The 18,147-nt window shown below is 43.9% G+C and overlaps 7 protein-coding genes across 7 annotated transcripts; 2 read left to right on the top strand and 5 right to left on the bottom strand.

Annotated features, from left to right (window-relative positions):
• Window positions 1-943: 943 nt before the first annotated feature.
• Window positions 944-2,375, top strand: I203_106367 (uncharacterized protein; the record flags this gene model as incomplete). The annotated part of the gene is made up of 7 exons (XM_065517954.1): window positions 944-980; window positions 1,115-1,272; window positions 1,369-1,434; window positions 1,525-1,651; window positions 1,792-1,911; window positions 2,075-2,205; window positions 2,319-2,375. The coding sequence occupies 7 exons, from the start codon at window positions 944-946 to the stop codon at window positions 2,373-2,375; spliced, it is 696 nt and encodes a 231-aa protein (XP_065373258.1).
• A 228-nt stretch (window positions 2,376-2,603) lies between these two features.
• I203_106366 (dihydroxyacetone kinase) lies at window positions 2,604-4,948 on the bottom strand (the record flags this gene model as incomplete). The annotated part of the gene is made up of 8 exons (XM_019150881.1): window positions 2,604-2,857; window positions 2,934-3,308; window positions 3,394-3,672; window positions 3,746-4,013; window positions 4,071-4,212; window positions 4,333-4,678; window positions 4,776-4,874; window positions 4,936-4,948. 8 exons carry the CDS (start codon window positions 4,946-4,948, stop codon window positions 2,604-2,606), a joined length of 1,776 nt encoding a protein of 591 aa, XP_018999758.1.
• A 311-nt stretch (window positions 4,949-5,259) lies between these two features.
• On the bottom strand, window positions 5,260-7,741 carry I203_106365 (dihydropteroate synthase; the record flags this gene model as incomplete). Its single annotated transcript, XM_019150880.1, has 4 exons — window positions 5,260-6,247; window positions 6,308-6,552; window positions 6,619-7,017; window positions 7,157-7,741. 4 exons carry the CDS (start codon window positions 7,739-7,741, stop codon window positions 5,260-5,262), a joined length of 2,217 nt encoding a protein of 738 aa, XP_018999757.1.
• A 372-nt stretch (window positions 7,742-8,113) lies between these two features.
• I203_106364 (dephospho-CoA kinase) lies at window positions 8,114-9,293 on the bottom strand (the record flags this gene model as incomplete). Its single annotated transcript, XM_019150879.1, has 4 exons — window positions 8,114-8,585; window positions 8,727-9,096; window positions 9,176-9,205; window positions 9,287-9,293. 4 exons carry the CDS (start codon window positions 9,291-9,293, stop codon window positions 8,114-8,116), a joined length of 879 nt encoding a protein of 292 aa, XP_018999756.1.
• A 396-nt stretch (window positions 9,294-9,689) lies between these two features.
• Window positions 9,690-11,172, bottom strand: I203_106363 (uncharacterized protein; the record flags this gene model as incomplete). The annotated part of the gene is made up of 2 exons (XM_019150878.1): window positions 9,690-10,934; window positions 11,029-11,172. The coding sequence occupies 2 exons, from the start codon at window positions 11,170-11,172 to the stop codon at window positions 9,690-9,692; spliced, it is 1,389 nt and encodes a 462-aa protein (XP_018999755.1).
• A 1,011-nt stretch (window positions 11,173-12,183) lies between these two features.
• On the bottom strand, window positions 12,184-13,876 carry I203_106362 (GTP-binding protein ypt2; the record flags this gene model as incomplete). Its single annotated transcript, XM_019150877.1, has 8 exons — window positions 12,184-12,310; window positions 12,556-12,763; window positions 12,928-13,023; window positions 13,146-13,158; window positions 13,260-13,318; window positions 13,514-13,585; window positions 13,677-13,708; window positions 13,854-13,876. 8 exons carry the CDS (start codon window positions 13,874-13,876, stop codon window positions 12,184-12,186), a joined length of 630 nt encoding a protein of 209 aa, XP_018999754.1.
• A 485-nt stretch (window positions 13,877-14,361) lies between these two features.
• I203_106361 (uncharacterized protein) lies at window positions 14,362-17,901 on the top strand (the record flags this gene model as incomplete). The annotated part of the gene is made up of 10 exons (XM_019150876.1): window positions 14,362-14,591; window positions 14,762-15,005; window positions 15,113-15,301; window positions 15,359-15,538; window positions 15,594-15,826; window positions 15,880-16,024; window positions 16,077-16,583; window positions 16,645-16,762; window positions 16,817-17,511; window positions 17,593-17,901. The coding sequence occupies 10 exons, from the start codon at window positions 14,362-14,364 to the stop codon at window positions 17,899-17,901; spliced, it is 2,850 nt and encodes a 949-aa protein (XP_018999753.1).
• Between the last annotated feature and the right edge of the window lie 246 nt (window positions 17,902-18,147).

Here is an 18,147-nt window from a genome sequence, read left to right as displayed (position 1 = left end):
TCAAAGGAAAAGGGACATTTTATACTTATACTTGCCATATCATATTTGTTGATATATAGAAAGTTTCATTTTCGCCTGATGACTACGTGTACGCGTTCTATGCGCCTCATAGCTTGCATGCACGTAGCTACATGGACTATCAGCTCTCTCTGCATGTTTACTGTGACAGACGAGAAGATGATGGTGAGGATGGAGGATATCAAACGGATGGCAACTGCATGGATGAATGAATTGTTTATGATTTCCGGTCCGAAGTTGAATTCGGGAGCTGAGTTGTGAAAAGATCAACGAACATCCATCCACTCATTTCTGCAGATCATTTCGTGTCTTTGCGATAGGATACTGGTTCACACAGCTTATCCATTCCTATTGAGCTTGAATTATACTTGACATCTGTCATTTCCATCACCTGCAAGGTCAGTCGTGTCGAAGAATTCCTACATATACCTCACCATGTCATCGTCATCGACAAGCACGACGAAGGAGGTTCGACCGAAGATCGAATATTGTATATTCGACATGGATGGATTATTGAGTGAGTTCTCTGGCACTTCTTACCATTCTCATTCTCATTCTCTTTCTCATTCTCTTTCTCTTTGTTGTCTTCCGACGCCTCTCTTGACCTGTGGCTGATGTGAAAATCGTGGTGGCTACAGTGTGAGATACACCGGGTCATACACTACTGTATACTGAATTGCTGATAATCATAATAAAATTATGTATCTTGTCGAGTAGTGATTCAGAGGTAAGTCAAGTCGATTTGAGATAAATCCTGAATATTCGAATGAGATCTAAAAGTATGATTGCTTATGATTGGTTTATTAATAGAGGATATATACACAGGTGACGAGTAAGTTTGCAAACCCGACCTCCCTCTAGAGCAAACAAAAGCTAAGGTGGTGTAACCTAATTAGATAGTACACTCGAACGATATGGATACAAGATGACTTGGGAGATCAAAGCGGGAGTGATGGGGAAGAGTGAGTCTACTTGATACTCTCAAATTGTGTATCCCGACCATGAAAGGGCCAACATATGAACGAGGGAGGGTGTGTCGTACTCGAGCTCAGGGGGTAAAGATGGCGAGCTGACAAGTGATTGAACACTTCAACAGCATCGGTCATGGCGGCAGAGTACATCCTCTCTCATTTCCCACGAGTGAAAGAAGACATGACAGTGGAAGAGTACATGAAAGAAGGAGATAGGAAGAGGGAAGAGTTGTTCAGGAAAGTGGAACCTATGAGAGGTGCTGCCGCTTTGGTCAAAGGTCTGGTGAGTCATCTGCTCATTATCATATGAAGCTGACATCGTCACGCAAATCTCTTATGAATAAAATATCTGATGTCTGTCAAAATCGTATGATTACAGTACGATGCAGGAATACCGATCGCTTTAGCTACTGGGTCGACCTACGAGAACTTCCAATATAAGACGGTAAGTTATCATTGACATTCTTTCCCCCCATTCTCCCAACAATATCTCATCTGTAAATACTGACAATGGCATACTAAATTATTTATATAGACCCATCTCCCTCACATATTCTCGTTATTCCCGCCATCATGCATCTTAACAGGCGATTCACCAGAAGTGAAACCTGGTAGGGGTAAACCTAAACCTGATGTTTTCTTAGCTGCTGCTCATAGTTTAGGTGAGTCATCATAACATCACTCAATCCTATCAATTTTTATCGAAATGATCTCGATATACAGATAGATACTCCTATATGCACCCACTCATCGAGCAAGAAAGTTAACCTTGATCTTGATCTTGATCTCTGTTTCTTTGCAGGTAGGGACGTAGGTACCGCTGAGGAATGTACCGATGCCCAACGGATCGAAAGATCAAAAGGGATCGTATTTGAAGATGCTAGACCGGGTGTGACAGCTGGTGTAGCAGCAGGTATGAACGGTAAGTGGAATTTACCATTATGACTATATCGTGGATCTACCTCACCTGTCGCTCTGGACATCCTTGATTCTTTTTTTCAAAAAAAACATTTCCCGTTCCCTTCAACTTTACGGTATTGTACACAGTCATTTTGAAAGATCGCTGACTGAACATTGCCTCTTAGTGATATGGGTACCGGATCCAGAACTATTAGCTTTGGATCCAGAAGCCAACTTCGGTGCTAAGCAGGTGTTATCGCATTTGGAAGAATTCAATCCTGAAGAATGGGGATTACCTCGTTTGAAAGGGTTCAACGTGAGTTATACATCAAGATTAACGATGAGATTTTTACTTCTCAATTGGCGAACCATTTTACATGCAAGAGTGAGACGATGTGAACTGATAACATCATTGTATATTGGGTTTAGCATTGCCTTCCAACCTCGGAAACTATCTCAGATTCAGTAGATCCAAAAAATCTATAGACAGGCAAGGATAACATGATATATATATATCAGTAGAAGTAGAATGTAGATGACGGAATTCACTATATCTTGAACAAATGCACAAAAGCCGATAATAATCAAATAATGCATACCAAAATAAAATAAAAAAATATATTTCATAACTTCTTATCAGCCCTACTTAATGTACCGAAAACTATTTTTCAACCAATTGTCCTACCTATGTCGAGCATAGTTTGCGAAGGTACTTTACGCCTCAAAACCTCTCAAACCATCTACAATCCTCCAGATACCCCAAGCTCCAGGATCAGGTACTTCCCTCTTCTTCAAGTCTTCTTGATTGACGTAAGCACCTCTACCAGCTTTAGCGACCAGTTCTTTAGTCTTGTCAGCGGCTTTGTGGGCATCTTCAGCGGCACCGTTAAGTCCCTTGGAAGGTAGGGAGGCGATGAATGCTTCGAGGGGGTCTACGAGGGTTCTGGAAGGTGGTCTGGCTCTGGTGTCTGCATGTATCTCTTTGCATCAGCGTTTCTCATTTGCCATAGGAAAGGTCAGTCAGTAATGGCAGAGAAGACTTACATTTGTACAGAGTGTCCAAAGCTTGTTTAGCAGCTCCACTCCAGACATCCGGTGTAGTCTGTTTATTACCTTGGTTCGCAGCATCTCTAAGTGCTTTACCCAATCCAGCAAAAAAGATGGAATACAATGCTCCGGAAGTACCTCCCATATCTTCCTCTACCACTTCGGCAATCACACCGATATCCTCAATCACATTCTTTCCGGCCAGTTTACCCGATTCGATCACCTTTAGGATCGCCTTGGCACCTGCTTCCAAGGTCAGACCCGCATCTCCATCACCTGCAATTTGGTCTTGTTGGGTGAGTTCGGGTTCAGCGGCGATGAGGGCTTTACATGATCGGGTGATAGCGGCCAAGAACTCGGATGAGTCGGTTGCTAAATACAGGTTATGCGATCAGCATGCATATCATACATATTTTAACTGGCGTTGGAACCGGTAAGGAACAGGTAAGATGCTCACGAGCTAAATCAACTTCCTTGCCTTTCTTCTCTTGTACGACCTCATCGACCTTTTCACCGACCACTCCAGGTTCTTTACCTGATGTCCAAGCCCATCCAGGAGCACTGGCGGGGGCATCGAGGTATTCCAAGATTTGCGAGGAGGAGTAAGTTGATGATTCGGATTTACCAGGGAGGAGCAAGAGGGTAAGTGAGAATCCAGGCATGTTAAGGGATGTCATATATGTTCCGGACAGGACTCGTCGGGTCTTGATGTTTTTGCTTTGAAGCCATTTTACAGCTAAGCATGACAAAGTAATCCAATTTATCAGTTTGAGTATTCGATGATCAATAGTATCCGGATGTGAACCCACCTTCACCGGTGATACCACCAAATTCCAATTCACTAATGGCTCCCAAGTTGTTGACCAACAAGACAACTTCGTCCGATCCATCATTCTTGAATGGGACATAAGATCTTTCAGGATCATTGGTGTTGGTGATTGTAGATAACATCTGATCAACCAATTGGGCAATGGAGGGTAATTCAAGTTTGTGTGTACCAGCTTCGTTGTGGATACCCATACCTAATTCAAGTTGGTTGTCGTCCAGGTGTGATTCACCGACTTTGGTTCCGGGTACCTGAATTAACAATGAACATTTAGTATGTCTGCTGTGTATGGTAGAGTCAAAACCTACATGACAGTGATCAAGTCCTACGCCGATAGTACCCAATCTCGAAGTAACGTACTTGGCGACATCCTCGACGGAGTCAAGGTCGGCTCCTTGGTCTGAAAGCGCAGAGGCAATCTTGTATACTAAGATGGTACCAGCGAGACCTCTGAGCGATGGTACAGAGTGATGTCAGCCAACGCTCCATCTACTGTTGAGCAAGAGCGACATGTGTGGATGAGTGGATGGGTATTGGTGGGACCTCCCATAGAGCAGTACCAGCACTCACCGTCTACCAACGATCGTCCCTTGTTCCCTTGAAACAGCAACATCATCCTGCACCAACAACACTCTAACATCACCAGGTTTACCTGAAGCTCTATGTTGTTCAGCAGCAAGACCAAAATGAAGTGCGTCTCCCGTATAATTCATAACCACTATTAAAGCTCCTTTCTCTCTCGTAACTAATTCAACACCTCTTCGGACCTGGGCGACATTGGGGGATGCAAAGATGTTACCGCAGATTGCAGCGTCCAAGAGACCTTTGCCTACGAATCCGGCATGGGCAGGTTCATGTCCTGATCCACCTCCTGAGAGAAGGGCGACTCGGGGTTTGGTAGGGGGGGTGTAGATTACTATATCATCCGGAGGACATACAAGGTCAGCTCCAGCTCAAGCTCAAGCTCAAGGGATCAATCAGTAGTAAAGTAGATTATTCAGATTGAAACTCACCCCTTTGTCCCTCGTCAAACTTGACTTCCGGGTTCAAATTAACCAGACCCTTGAGGGAATCCACCACGAGAGTAGCGGGGTTGTTAAGCAGATGTTTGTCTGTGATTCAGCCGTGTGTCAGTTCTAGCTTTGTTGTCATGTCCAAAGTTGGTCCACTCACGTTGAGGTGCCATGATTGACAAGGTTTTTTCAACAATGAGCGTTAAAGAATATGATACAATATCAGGAATCTGATCTACTGCTACATGGGTAATAACCCTACACTATTGCACTTTTATGTATATGTATGTATATATGGATGAGATGGGAGGGGGGCGAGGGGGGCAGTTTGTTCATCCGTCCTGAGTGGTGGTGGTATTTCTCGGTCCGAGAGGATTGTCTCTGGGATCTCGAGCGGTTCTAAAGTAATATCCGGCAATTACCGGGACATTATTCACTTGGGAAAGCGGAGATATAACACAACTACATCCATCCCACATCCTATTTAAGCATCTCTGACAGCTATCGACATCTTGACCGTATCTCTAGCTTCTGCATGACAATGTACTCTCAACAAGTCCACAACCCCACTCAACGCACAATGAGCATTCAACGCCGCGTCTCCGAATGACCTTTCGGTCGGTTTGGCCTTGTTTATCGTCTTACCTATGAAACCCTTCCTACTTCCTCCTACTAACATTGGATATCCTTTCAAATCTCCTTCTAACAACTTGTTCAGATCCTTCAACAATACCAAGTTATCTTGATGGGTCTTGGCGAATCCCAATCCAGGATCTAAGATGATATTCCATCTCTTCACACCGCTCTGTATAGCTTTATTAACCAAATTATTCAGTTCCTGTTTGACTCCCTCGACTACACCTCCACAGGATGCGTAATCGGTCATCTCAGCTGAATTCATATTCTTAGAATCACCCCTGGAATGCATCAATACCACAGGAACGTTCGATTCAGCCATCACTTCCAACATCCCAGGCTCACTACCTCCTCGAACGTCGTTGATGAGGCTCGCACCAGCCTCAACCGCCTTCTTTGCTACACTAGCTCGATAGGTATCGACCGATATGGGTACCTGCCTTAGATGATCATTTGAGGATGACCGTATGGCCTGGATCAGAGGTATCACTCGATTGAACTCTTCTTCTTCTGTACATGGATCTGAACCAGGTCGAGTTGACATCCCGCCTATATCCAATATATCAGGATGATCATCCCCTTCGAATAGCTTTTCTACTGCTTCCAGAGCGTGAGATGGATCGGTACGTGCCGGATCACCATCCGAGAAGGAGTCGGGTGTAGCATTGAATATCGACATGATGTATGGTGTAGAGGGTGTAGAGAGGCGTAGGGGTTTGGAGGGACCAGAGAAGGGTACGATAGGCTGAAGAGGCGGTGGGGTAATTTGAGGCAATCGAGAGAGAAGTTGATGTATTGTCTGTCGCAGAGAAGGGTGGACAATATTGGGTGCGATGCTATGCGATCACATCAGCGAGCCGTTCGTAATGGATGATTTGCTCAGTGCTTGAACTCACTCTGCTAGAGGTCTCAGTACAAATTCTCTTTCTCCCAAGCTCCGATGAGGGCATTCCAACCATCCAACACCATCTTCATCAGGTTCGTCTCCCCTCTCACCAATCTTGACCTGCTCCGTCCCGTAGAATATCAGATCCAGATCAATGACTCGGGGACCGTTCGTAAATGTTTTGGTCCTTCCTACTGACTTCTCAGTCCGTTTCAGGAGACGTAACAGGTCAAGAGGAGATAATGTCGTTGAGATCTAAAATAGTAAAATTGTTAGGACAAAATCCCGTTATTCGTGATGTAATAAGGAAGAGAAGCCTACCTCAATTACCCCATTCACGAACCTATCTTGGTCTTCTACATACATCGGTTCACTCTCGTACAGTCTACTCGTATTCTTCAGCTGACATCCATGGTTCTGTAATTCGTTGATGGCTTTTTGTATATTATCTACCCTATCTCCTATATTTGAACCCACAGCGATGAAGATCCGTTTATCCGCAGAGGACGAAGACGAAGACGAGGAAGTGGACAAAGGGTAGTTTGATTTGGTTCGGTGTATGGTTATACTTGGTACAGCAAAGGGTATAGCAGATGGTTTACGGATCGTTATCGACAATGAAGATGAAGGGGAAGTTGATAATATTGGTAAGTTGAATAGGTGTGATCCGAGAGAATGGATGAGGGATTCGATTGTACCGTAGGATGAGTTAGATACGACCTATGGTTGATAAACAGAAGTCAACATGATGTGCCTGGTCCAAAGACTGTGCATGTAATCATGTACGATACTACATCGATTCAACAAGGGAAACCGTGAAAGACAAGCAGGGATGGCAGATGATGAACGTCAGATTCACCTCATAAACCTGATCTGCAAAGTCCTTATGACCCCATTCATCCCAATCCACATCGCCAACTTCAACGTCCACCTCCAATCTCTGTTTCTCCTCTCTCTCATGGGGATGTAATCCAATTATACATTCCAGCTTTATATCCTTAATCTCACATCTCCTGTTTTCCACCACAACCTCCTTCTCCTTCAACGAATATGTAGCTTTATACCTGGCCGAATCACCATGTAGTAGAGCCTTAGGCATGATGACTCCTATCTTTACCCTATCGACATCAGTCAGGCCCAAAGGGATAGTCGATACTTTCCGTAGAAGCTCCCATGGACCATTCCATACTTTCTCGGGGGACGAGATCAAAGCGTAAATTGCTTTAGAAACTGCCGAGTAGTTCACTCCCAGACCGCTCATCGAGTCGCCCGTAGCTGTATCCAATATAGATCCATCGCGGAGAGACATTGATATGTTGAGTATGATGGGACATGGTGGAGGAGGAGAGAGGTTGAATGCGGATGGACCGAGGCCGTTGGGAAGGTGGATGGAAAGCGATGAGAGGTTGACGCTGTCGCTGTCCAGTGATGGTGGAAATGACATAGCGAAAGACAGAGTATGATACTTGATATGACTTGCAAAGAGTCCTCGGAGCAAGGTACGAAATGCGTCTCGGCAAGTCAGCACAGGCAGATAGATGATGATGAAAGGAGATCCAGAAATTACTTGAGAGGAGAAGAGATATTTCGAGTGGACGACTGCTGGGAGTGGAGGGGGTTTTTCAGACTTTTCACGTGGCACAAATCAGGTGGGTGGTGAATGAGCAGAGTAATAATGATAGTGAGAAGACCAAGCCTCAACATGTATGAGAACAAATCGAGATCAGAGCACAAACAGAAATTTGTACAGTAGAACATGCATCATGTGAAATGTATATACAAGAAAAACGAACTCGAGTCTCCAATCGCCTACCAATCACTCATCAGTGATACTTCCTCCTGTCCTCCTCCTTCCTCCGGGTCTACCATTCCTCTCCCTCAATTCAATTTCTTCAGGCTTCCAATTTCTTTCCACCTCACCTCTTCCTTTCCTTCTTCCTTTCTTATTCCCACCAAAATTATATTTCATCCACCTAGATATCAAAACCATCAATCCTGCTGTGAGTCCAATAGGAGGTACGAGCCAACATAATTTATACCACCATCCATCTATAATCGGTATTCCAATTCCAAATCCCTGAGATACCTTCCATTTATTTACCAATTTATCGATTTGAACTTCCAGATCTTTGATCGTCCCAGAGTTATCCAGGACGTAAGTTGAATAGTTGATTTTCTCAGAGAGGGACATTTGAGAGGATATACGTGATTTAGCTTGTGTTTCGGTTAAAGGGGGTGAATTGGGCAGAGGACGCGATACAAGACGGGATAGTTGGAGTTTCTCATTCCTAACATTCATGATGTATCAAGTGTCAATCAGTATAGTACTCTTTAAGCCTTTATTTTTCGATTGGAAAGCAATATGATTATACGAGAAGGTGCAGCAGGAGAAGTTGAGACAAGAGATATGATGATATGATTCCACTCACACATAAACAACCACAATCTCTCCTACCCACTTCCACATCCCCGCCTCAATCAACAACGGTACATCAACGATTACCGCCCATTCACCCTTGAGCCAATATCTTATAGTCCTCTTGACCATCTCCCGTCTTACTAAGGGGTGTATTATTCCATTAAGCCATTTTCTCTCATTCGGATCATTGAATATGATTTCACCAAGAGCGGCTCTATCAAGTACACCATTGGGGTCGAGGATTCTGTCAGGACCGAAATGATTGACGATGGTCGTGAAGCCTGATGTTCCTGGTTCGATCACTTCTCTGGCTAGGAGGTCGGCATCGATTATAGGTATGTGATGGTGTTCGGAAAATAACTTGGAGACTGTTGATTTGCCTAAAAAACGAGTATAGGCTCAGCATAAGTCATAATAAGACTGAGAGTGCATCGGAAGGTTGTGAGAGATATGACTTACCTGATGCTATACCTCCTGTTAGACCGACGACTAAAGCAGACCAGCATAATTAGTGGATCATTACTTTTATCGAGATCGATAGTGCCGGGGTATAGTATATCTCTAACTCACCTAACATCTTTGTGTATGTGATAGTTGAAGCTACGAGCTGTTTCCGATATCGATGATCAATTAAGAAGGGAAGAAGCAGAAAGAGACATGTAAATGCAACAACACGTCAAAAGCACTGTCTGGTCTTAGAAAGTGGAGGTGTATTTCGACTGACTGAAGATAAGCTCTTGTGCAACATCCACGGTATGCCATATTCTCATTGGGATAATGGAGGACTCTTTCATGTATATCAAGACAGACAACATACATAAGCTCTCAAGGTAATAATATACTTTACAATTTCAGATTATATCTTATATCTTATTATTGTCAACTGTTCAACTATCTAACATCGTTACTCGTGAATATTCTATCCGTAAAGGGTCCATTCCAATCCAGTCACGTCTTCCACCCTACAATTATCCTATTCCAATGTCCCTCCTAAACCCTGTACCAAAGCCTCTATCATCCCCTTCTTGATTGTCAATCCTTCTCTGAACCTGCACATTATCCAATTCGAATGATTCCCCACCATATTACCCGATCTACTATTGACCGCTCTGATAACCAACTCCGCAGCCATCTTTCCAGTATTGATCCTGTTCTCACCGTCCGGATCAGATCCACCAGGTTCTAAAGTGTTTTTCAAAGCCTTCCAAGAATCTTCCAAAGTCAGATTATCATTATCGCTCCGTGGATGTGCATCTGTATGTTGTCCGCTGAACGAACATCCATATTGTTGGCATAGTCTCGTAGCAAATACTAACAATCCAGGATCATTCACTACGTGTGAATCGGATACGTGACAACATGATTTCAACCTTGTCAATAAATCTAATTGGACCGGTTGAGGCGTAGTGATTGGAGGTGAAATTGGTGAAATGTTGTTATTGTTGTTGTTATTGTTATTGTTATTGTTATTCTGGATAGATGACGAAGATTCGTTTGTCTGCTGCTGCTGTTGCTGCTGTTGCTCAATATTCGGAGGAGTATCGAACATACTGAACATCCCACCGAAATTCGGTGTCGAATCATTCCCACCCGTCGAAGAACTTCCATTCTTATACAGATCCGAAGTATTCAAACCAGTAGTGAAATCTGGGAATTGAGGATCGGGCGATACAGGTAAATTGAAAGGCATGGGTAATTGATAATTGAAAGGTTGAGGGGAAGTGTTGGTATCTCTAAAAAGAGGTTGTTGAATATGATGTTGTGGGAATGACGACGAGGTCGATGAAGATGGTATAGGAGGTGGTGGGGGTAGACTAGCTCTGGGTGAAAGAGTTTCTGAATCTCTCATATTCCTCGATGACATTTCGTCATTCGTTTCATTTTCCGAAGATTCGACTGTAGGAGTAGGTAAACCCAAAGCTCTCCTTTCTCTCTCTCTGGCTTCTTTCCTTGCTCTCACCCTCTCTGACATCGGTACACCACCTTCCTTGAGTGATTTGCCCCTTCCTGTAGGTCCCGAACCTATCCTGCCCCTGTCGGCCAAAGGCAAGTTCAACAATGCTCTCAATGATCCATTCTCCTGTTCTAGGTGTAAAATCCGTTCTTCCAATGTAGCGAGATGCTCCGCACGTCGTAGACGGAATGCTCGTTGGACTTCCCTCGCACGAGAGGGTGGTAATTTGTCATTGGGCTTGCGTCCCCGAGGTTCATGACGGTCCTTTTTATCGAAAATAAAAAGAAGACAAGAGTCAGTAGATTGTGATTTGGGTGCAGAAGAGAGGTACAATCAGTCGACATGGAATCCGACTCACTTTTGGTGTATTTCCACCATCACTATTGTTTGCATTATTATTGGTGTTGTTATTGTTCGTCGAACCTGATGAAGAAGGAGCAACCGAAGTGGAAGTCGAGACCTGGTATTGGTTTTGGTTCGTATTTGAATTATTATCAGACATGATTACGAGTAGTTGCTATTTGCAATACCCAAATGGGTTACCGTATCAAAGGATATTGGGTGGTATTTGGTTTTCGTTATCTAATCTAAACCTATCCTATTGAATTGACGATGATCTGACGGTCTGACGTGCTCGTACGGTGAGATCAGATCACGGACGTGTAACGTGTTGAGAGGTGACGACGTGCGGTATGATGTGAGATGGGAACAGCCAAAGATGAAATAAATCGAGGATGAGGTGCAATCCATGCTATTTGAAAAACATACTGCACCATCCCACCAATTATCAATTGCAATTTGGTTTTGTTTTCGCACAGACCACTCCCGCTATCCAATCACAGACATCCCATCCTTTGATCTGAATTTCCTTTTCAGGCAACAATCACTCCGGCTCGGAACTTGACACTGTATCGGCGATTCCGTATGAGGCACGAAGACATGTTATTTCACCTTTTGATGTCATCTCTCTTTTTTTTCAATTTCTCATCTGTCCCATGATGTACATCTCATCACGCGAGGTACACGGGCTGGGGACCACATGAAACAGTTTCAGAGTGCTTGAGATTGACTCTCGCTTAAATGGCTATTGGTCTCATGTATTTGACATTTGTGCTCGTAAGAGAGGTCACAGAAATTCAAATACCCATCGTGATCATCAGGATGATTCACGAATTCAAGGTTATCCTGACAGGAAAGTGCGTGATATGTGTGTATTGGTCTCGGTATGTGATAGAGATGATCGCATTGACTAAGAGTTCAAAGAAGAGAAATTGTATATAAAATAGTAAACAGATTAGATTCTTCCGCATACAATACAGGTTTTAGTATGAAAGTGAAAATGAAAATGGAAAAAAAGAAAGAATGATTGATGAATTGGTTGGAGGGCCAAAGCGAATGAAGTGAATAGAAATGGTTTGGAAGGATCCACTCTTTCCTGACTTGACACTCTTCAAGACCCTCTAAGCTCTTGCCCTCTAGATTTACGTCTTTCCTTACTATCAACGCTCAACACTTAACTGCAACATCCACCTTGCGAAGTGTTAGATTGCTTGTTGACGTCCACACCTCGTCGATCGGCTCCGAGAGATACAGGTGCAGCTTCTTGAGGTTGAGAATCGATCAGTCGGGTCTTGATGTCTCTGCGAGGCAAGGGGACAAAGTTCAGCGAGGTTTCTTCATCATGACAATGGCAGTCCAGAGGTATTCCTTGTCTTCGTCTGGCATGATCATTCCCTCATTCCCTCGGAACAACGTCATTGGATTTCTGCTCCTTCCCTTGACCATGAACTTCTCAGGTCATCCCAACAACCCTTGTCTGCCAACAAATGAAGCACTCGCGTCGTCCAACCTTGCCTCTACGAGAATTGCGATTCACTCAACTCACCTAGCAAGAGTGAAGAAAGCTTCTTCTACACCTTCATTCGCCTTGGCTGAAGTTTCCAAGAATCTCAATCCGAATTCATCGGCCAAAGCACGACCTTGTTCGAGCGTTACGACTCGCTTCTCATCCCAATCGCATTTGTTACCAATCAAGATCTTGTTGACTCCCGGTGAAGCGTGTTGTTCGATGTTGGCATGCCAAGTTCGGATGTCTAGTGGGAGGAAGTATGGTCAGTACAATCAGATTGGGCTAAATCTTCCGAAACAACGCAGTGATTGTCACTGTGAGGAGGAAGCTTCAAATTCCACTATGGGTGCCCTCCTCCGCAGAGAATTCCGTGATATACGCTTGATTCATTAGGAGAATTGAACTCACTGTTGAATGATTTCTCATCTGTAACGTCATACACCAACAAAATACCCATAGCACCTCTGTAATAAGCTGTTGTAATAGTCCTGAATCGTTCTTGACCTGTTGACAGTTTACGAATTAGCATATAACTTCAGGACCAGATATTTCGACGATGAGGGGATGTGTGACAAAGTGACTATAAGCCTGAGGAGGGATAGGAGGCCGAGAGAGGGGCAACGTACCGGCTGTATCCCACTGATTAAACGAAAAGCATTCGTCATCAGCAAAATGATCATATGAATAGATTGTAGAGCATGGTATAACAAGGATATGTTGAATTATGAAATAAGACTTACGATCTGTAATTTGATTCTCTTTCCGTCTAGTTCGATGGTCCTGATCTTGAAATCGATACCTATAAGGCGACAACAATACTATTAGCATGAGGTTTTGACATACCACCACGTATGAACATATGGATCAGATATCTCTTTTCACTCGGTTCATTGATTGCCACCAGCGATATCTCATTCTACACGTTATCCTTTTCACCATCCCACATCGTTCACTTCTACCTCGCACTCGTACGTTGTCGGGAAGTATAACTCACCGATGGTAGTGATGAAAGATGGTGTCCACGCATCATCACAGAATCTGAGTAGTAGACATGATTTACCGACCCCTGTGAAACGGCCAAGTACGTCAGTATCGGTGGTCCAGAATCAGGATAACGTTGAGCTTGACGATATGGGACTAAATAGGCCAGAACATACCTGAATCACCAATGAGAAGTAATTTGATCAAACTATCATATCGAAGAGTGTCGACGTCAGTGATCAATCAGCATTTGTTCTCCACAAAGTTTAAAGTATTAACATTGTCATTTGATGAACGCGTAGTCTCATACACGTCTCTCCGTCTTTTTGGCAGTGGAGTGAAATTAAACTCACAAATCGTAATGGGGACCTGCCATGTCGACTCTGTATCCTCTTGTACTGCTGTGTGATGGTGATAGTATGAGAATGAAAGGATTGATACAAGAGGTGAATGACGATGATGAAAGTTGTACCTGTTACGGTGGAGTTGGGATTGTGAGTGTGGATGGACAGGTGATCTCACTCTCTCTTGCTGTGTACGTTGTACGTTGTAACAAGAGATATGAGTAAATACCGGACTCAACCGCATATGGACATGGTACACCACTCATACACTCCCACGTGGGACTCACCCTGGATACCCCATACATATATATGATATGACCTACACCCAGACGGAGATATAACCAACCCTCATCTTTATATAACCGGTGTTTGGCAATGTGGCAGGTTTAACTGACAGAAGGCGCGTTCATCAACTTCGACAGTCTATCGAAAGGTCAATTTCAAGAACATGATCATCATCATTCCTCTTCTACTTCTTCTCTCCAGCCCATAATCATTACAAGCGATTGATCGCATCATGAACAGCTCAACAAGATCAACAGGACTCGGTGGTCTTGGAGGATCCACTTCAGCCAGACCACCAGCCAATACCACATTGTCATCTTTGTTGGCTCAAGCGAATTCTCTGAACGAAGTTGACTATGATTCCGAATTACCTCAGATCAGATTTGGGATTGATGATATTGAGAGAATGAGTGAGGCTGTTGCTGGGAGGGGCAAAAAGGGGAGGAATGAGAAGGGGGAGGGGTGAGTCAATTCGTCCGATATATACCATCCCAGCAAGTCCAGAGCAGTAGAGCAGTCAGAATGAAATCAGAAGGAAGAGTTTGATCTGATCTATACTGGAAATCCCCTGGTTCGAATGTATATAGATTGAGCAGCTCAAAATTTTGATGCTGATCTTGATATTACTGCAGATTCAACTTACTCTCCAACCTCGGAGTCAACACTTCTCAGCTCACTCACAACATTGCCCAACTGCCCAACGCTGCCGAGCCTTCCACCCGACCGAGGAGAAGGAGACAACCTCAGCATCACAGGTTAGAGCCTCTAGGGGATATCGGTCCCTCGTATGGGATCGGTGATGGTGATATAGGAGCATGGGGAAGGAATTGGCATGAGATGGTGATTTTAGGTGGAATCGAAGTTCAGAGGCAACGAGTGAGTTCAGCGTATCCCCTGTTTCAGCACGCAGAAGTATTTTACCTGCAATCGCACTTATCTTTATGGGATATCTGAGCATGAGCTGATACATCAATGATGACTAGACCATAAACTCCTTCCAAAAGCAATTCCAACAACGCATTCTCCAGAACTGGGAGTTAGAAAAAGCTAGAGTACTACAAGATGAACTCGGAGTGACGGATGAGGAAATCGCTCGTCTTGCGGGATCATCAAATGGTGGTTTGTCCGGATCAATTCTGGGTAAAAGTGCTCTGGGAGCAAGCACAAGACGAGTAAGCTGATCAATGACTTAGTCTCTGAGAGTTCAGCTGAGCTGGCGATATCTATAGTTTCCCATGGCTCAATCTCAACTGGGTAAATCCACTACCGAATCAAGAGAAGGCGGCTTGGTCATGCATACCAAGATGGTCAGGTACGAACGTGTGATTGGGGAACTCAACCAACGCAGATTGCGTAAAGAACCTTTTGAGCTTTGTCAAGCTCTAGAAGAGACTGTCAAAGGCGACTCGGTAAGTGTCTTCTGGTGACTCGAAATTTGCATCCTAGCTAAATTCGTTGCTTCAGAAACACCCACTTTTGCCCGCTTCATATCACATACTCGCTCATCTTACTCATGAACCTTCTCTGCGCGATTCGGCGGATTACGCTTCAACCTCTGCGGAACCTGCTTACGCACCCGGTGAACCCGTCCAGGAAAGACAGTATGCAACGGCCTACCTAGGTGATCAACGATCCAATCACGCTGCTTTGTTACGAGGAAGATTGGTCGTCGGTGGGAGGCGATTCTTGGAGCGAGAGTAAGTGGAGTATCCATATTAACGAAGACCAAAATCGCTGATCATCACTGTAGCTTTGAGCGACATGTCGAGGAAACTATTGCTAAGAACCCTAAAGAAGCTGCTTTGGGTGGTGTTCCAGGTATTAGAAACAAGATTAGAGCGTTTGTCGACGTCACTTTGAGATCAAAGGAATCTAGAGAGGCTTATAGACCCGAGGTGAGCTGATCTCTACGCCTACACCCATTCAAGCTGACAAATCAATTTTCAGACGGTCAACGGATCCCTTCTCTGGGCCCAATTGTACTACCTGGTCCGATGTGGCTATCTTGATGAAGCTCTCACTTTGATCGCTGAGAACCAACAACACATCTCCCGAGACGATTGGACTTTCCCAGGAGCATTCAAAACGGCTTCATCGTCCTCTGAAAGACGGTTACCTAAATCTCAGCGTGATCAGCTATACAACGATTTCAACGCTCATATAAGGAATAACCCCAATGTCGATCAATTCAAATATGCCTTGTACAAGTTGATAGGCAGATTCGAACTGAATAGGAAATCAGTAAAAGTAGCTTCGACAACTGAAGATTGGATGTGGTACCAACTAAGTCTAGTTCGAGAATCGCAAAAAGACTCGGATTCACCTCAGGAACAATATGATCTGATTGATTTGGGTAAATTGGTACTCAAGTTTGGAAATGATAAGTTCGATTCGAACGGTACAAAGCCATTGAGCTGGTTCAACCTGTTGTTGTTCACTGCGCAGTTCGAGAAGGTAAGTCTACTATATCGCTTACTCATACTGTTCCGCGCTAATGCGCTATCTCCTGTTTTAGGCTATCGCATATTTGTATTCGAAACCACAACTCAAGACTGATGCTGTCCACTTTGCCATCGCACTGGCATACTACGGTCTATTACGTGTGCCTTCCAAGGGTGAAGAGGCAGATCTGTGTGAGTAGCAGTCTCTTTACTCATGGAAGGAGTCGTGCTGACAAGAGTACACAGTAATCACCGACGACTCCGACGTATCCTACCTCAACTTCCCTCGATTGATCAAACAGTACATCTCGCCCTTCTTCCGATTAGAACCTCAGACTGCCTTGCAATACGCCTATCTGGTGGCATTGTCGAGCGATTCACCTAACCCCGCCATTGGACAGAAACAGAAACAACTAAGTCTGGAATTAGTCCGAGATATCGTCCTTTCTTCTCGATCGTGGTCCAAACTACTCGGAAGTGTCAGATCGGATGGTACGAAGGAAATAGGAATTATCGAGAAAGATCTGAAACTGTTGAAATTGGTTGATGAGCAAGATTACCTCAAACAGGTGGTTCTCAGCGCAGCTGAACAGTCATCTTTGGATTCTTCCCTTATCGACTCGATCGAACTATATCACCTTGCAGGATCATACGATAAAGTCGTAGAGAACGTTAATCGATCTCTTGGACAATCGTTAGGTCAATCATCAAGCGTAGATGTGGGATCAACCAACACTGAAGATACCATTGGTTTGTCGGGAGCATTTGGAGGAACCAATGATATTTACACGTTGGCTTTGAAAGTGCACGACGTCTATGAGAACGATTTCACAAAGAGGACGAGGGTATCGAGATTGCATTGGGACACTTTGGAGGTATTGTTGAAATTGAAATTGGGTTTGAAACAATTCAATGAGAATAGACCTGATCTAGCTTTAGAGGTGAGTCATCACTCCCTTTCCAAGTCGTATTCGTGCACAGATACTAAACTGACAATGTTTGGCTTGATTTGACTTGGTTAGACTTTCAAGTCCACCCAATTATTACCACTCGACGCGGATTCCTCATCGATATCGAAATACGCTCAAAACTTCCGTGATATCCTTGATCAACCTGTCATTTCAAACCTCGACGAAATCATCATAACCACCATGAAATGTTTACATCTCTTATCGCAAAACTTGAAAAATTCACCTTATGGTGATCATTCGAGATTGATCCAGTTGAACTTGCTCAAACATCAATCACAATGTTTGATTCAGTTTGCTAGTACACTCAGATTGAGGTTGGGTTCAGATGTTTATAGACAATTGAGTAGTATGAGTGAGTGATTCTGCACTTGAACGAGTGTACTTGAGTATACTGATTAATGAGATTCTGATATCACTCAGGCGCATTCTTCTAATTTGGGTGACGGATGGATTATCGCAAATAGAACTTATAGTAGAGGAAGGGAGAGAAAATGGTGAATGGATGTGCGATGGAGGTGTTTCGTATATGTCAGATATATTGAAAATGATGCATTATTACTTCTATAAGATACCTGATCTTCTTTCCTACTCCTTCACCCCTTCCGA

Source organism: Kwoniella mangroviensis (assembly GCF_000507465.2).
Source record: "Kwoniella mangroviensis CBS 8507 chromosome 1 map unlocalized Ctg02, whole genome shotgun sequence".
Classification (NCBI taxonomy): domain Eukaryota; kingdom Fungi; phylum Basidiomycota; class Tremellomycetes; order Tremellales; family Cryptococcaceae; genus Kwoniella; species Kwoniella mangrovensis.
The sequence above is the reverse complement of the archived record's forward strand: the minus strand, read 5'-3'. Positions and strand labels throughout refer to the sequence as shown.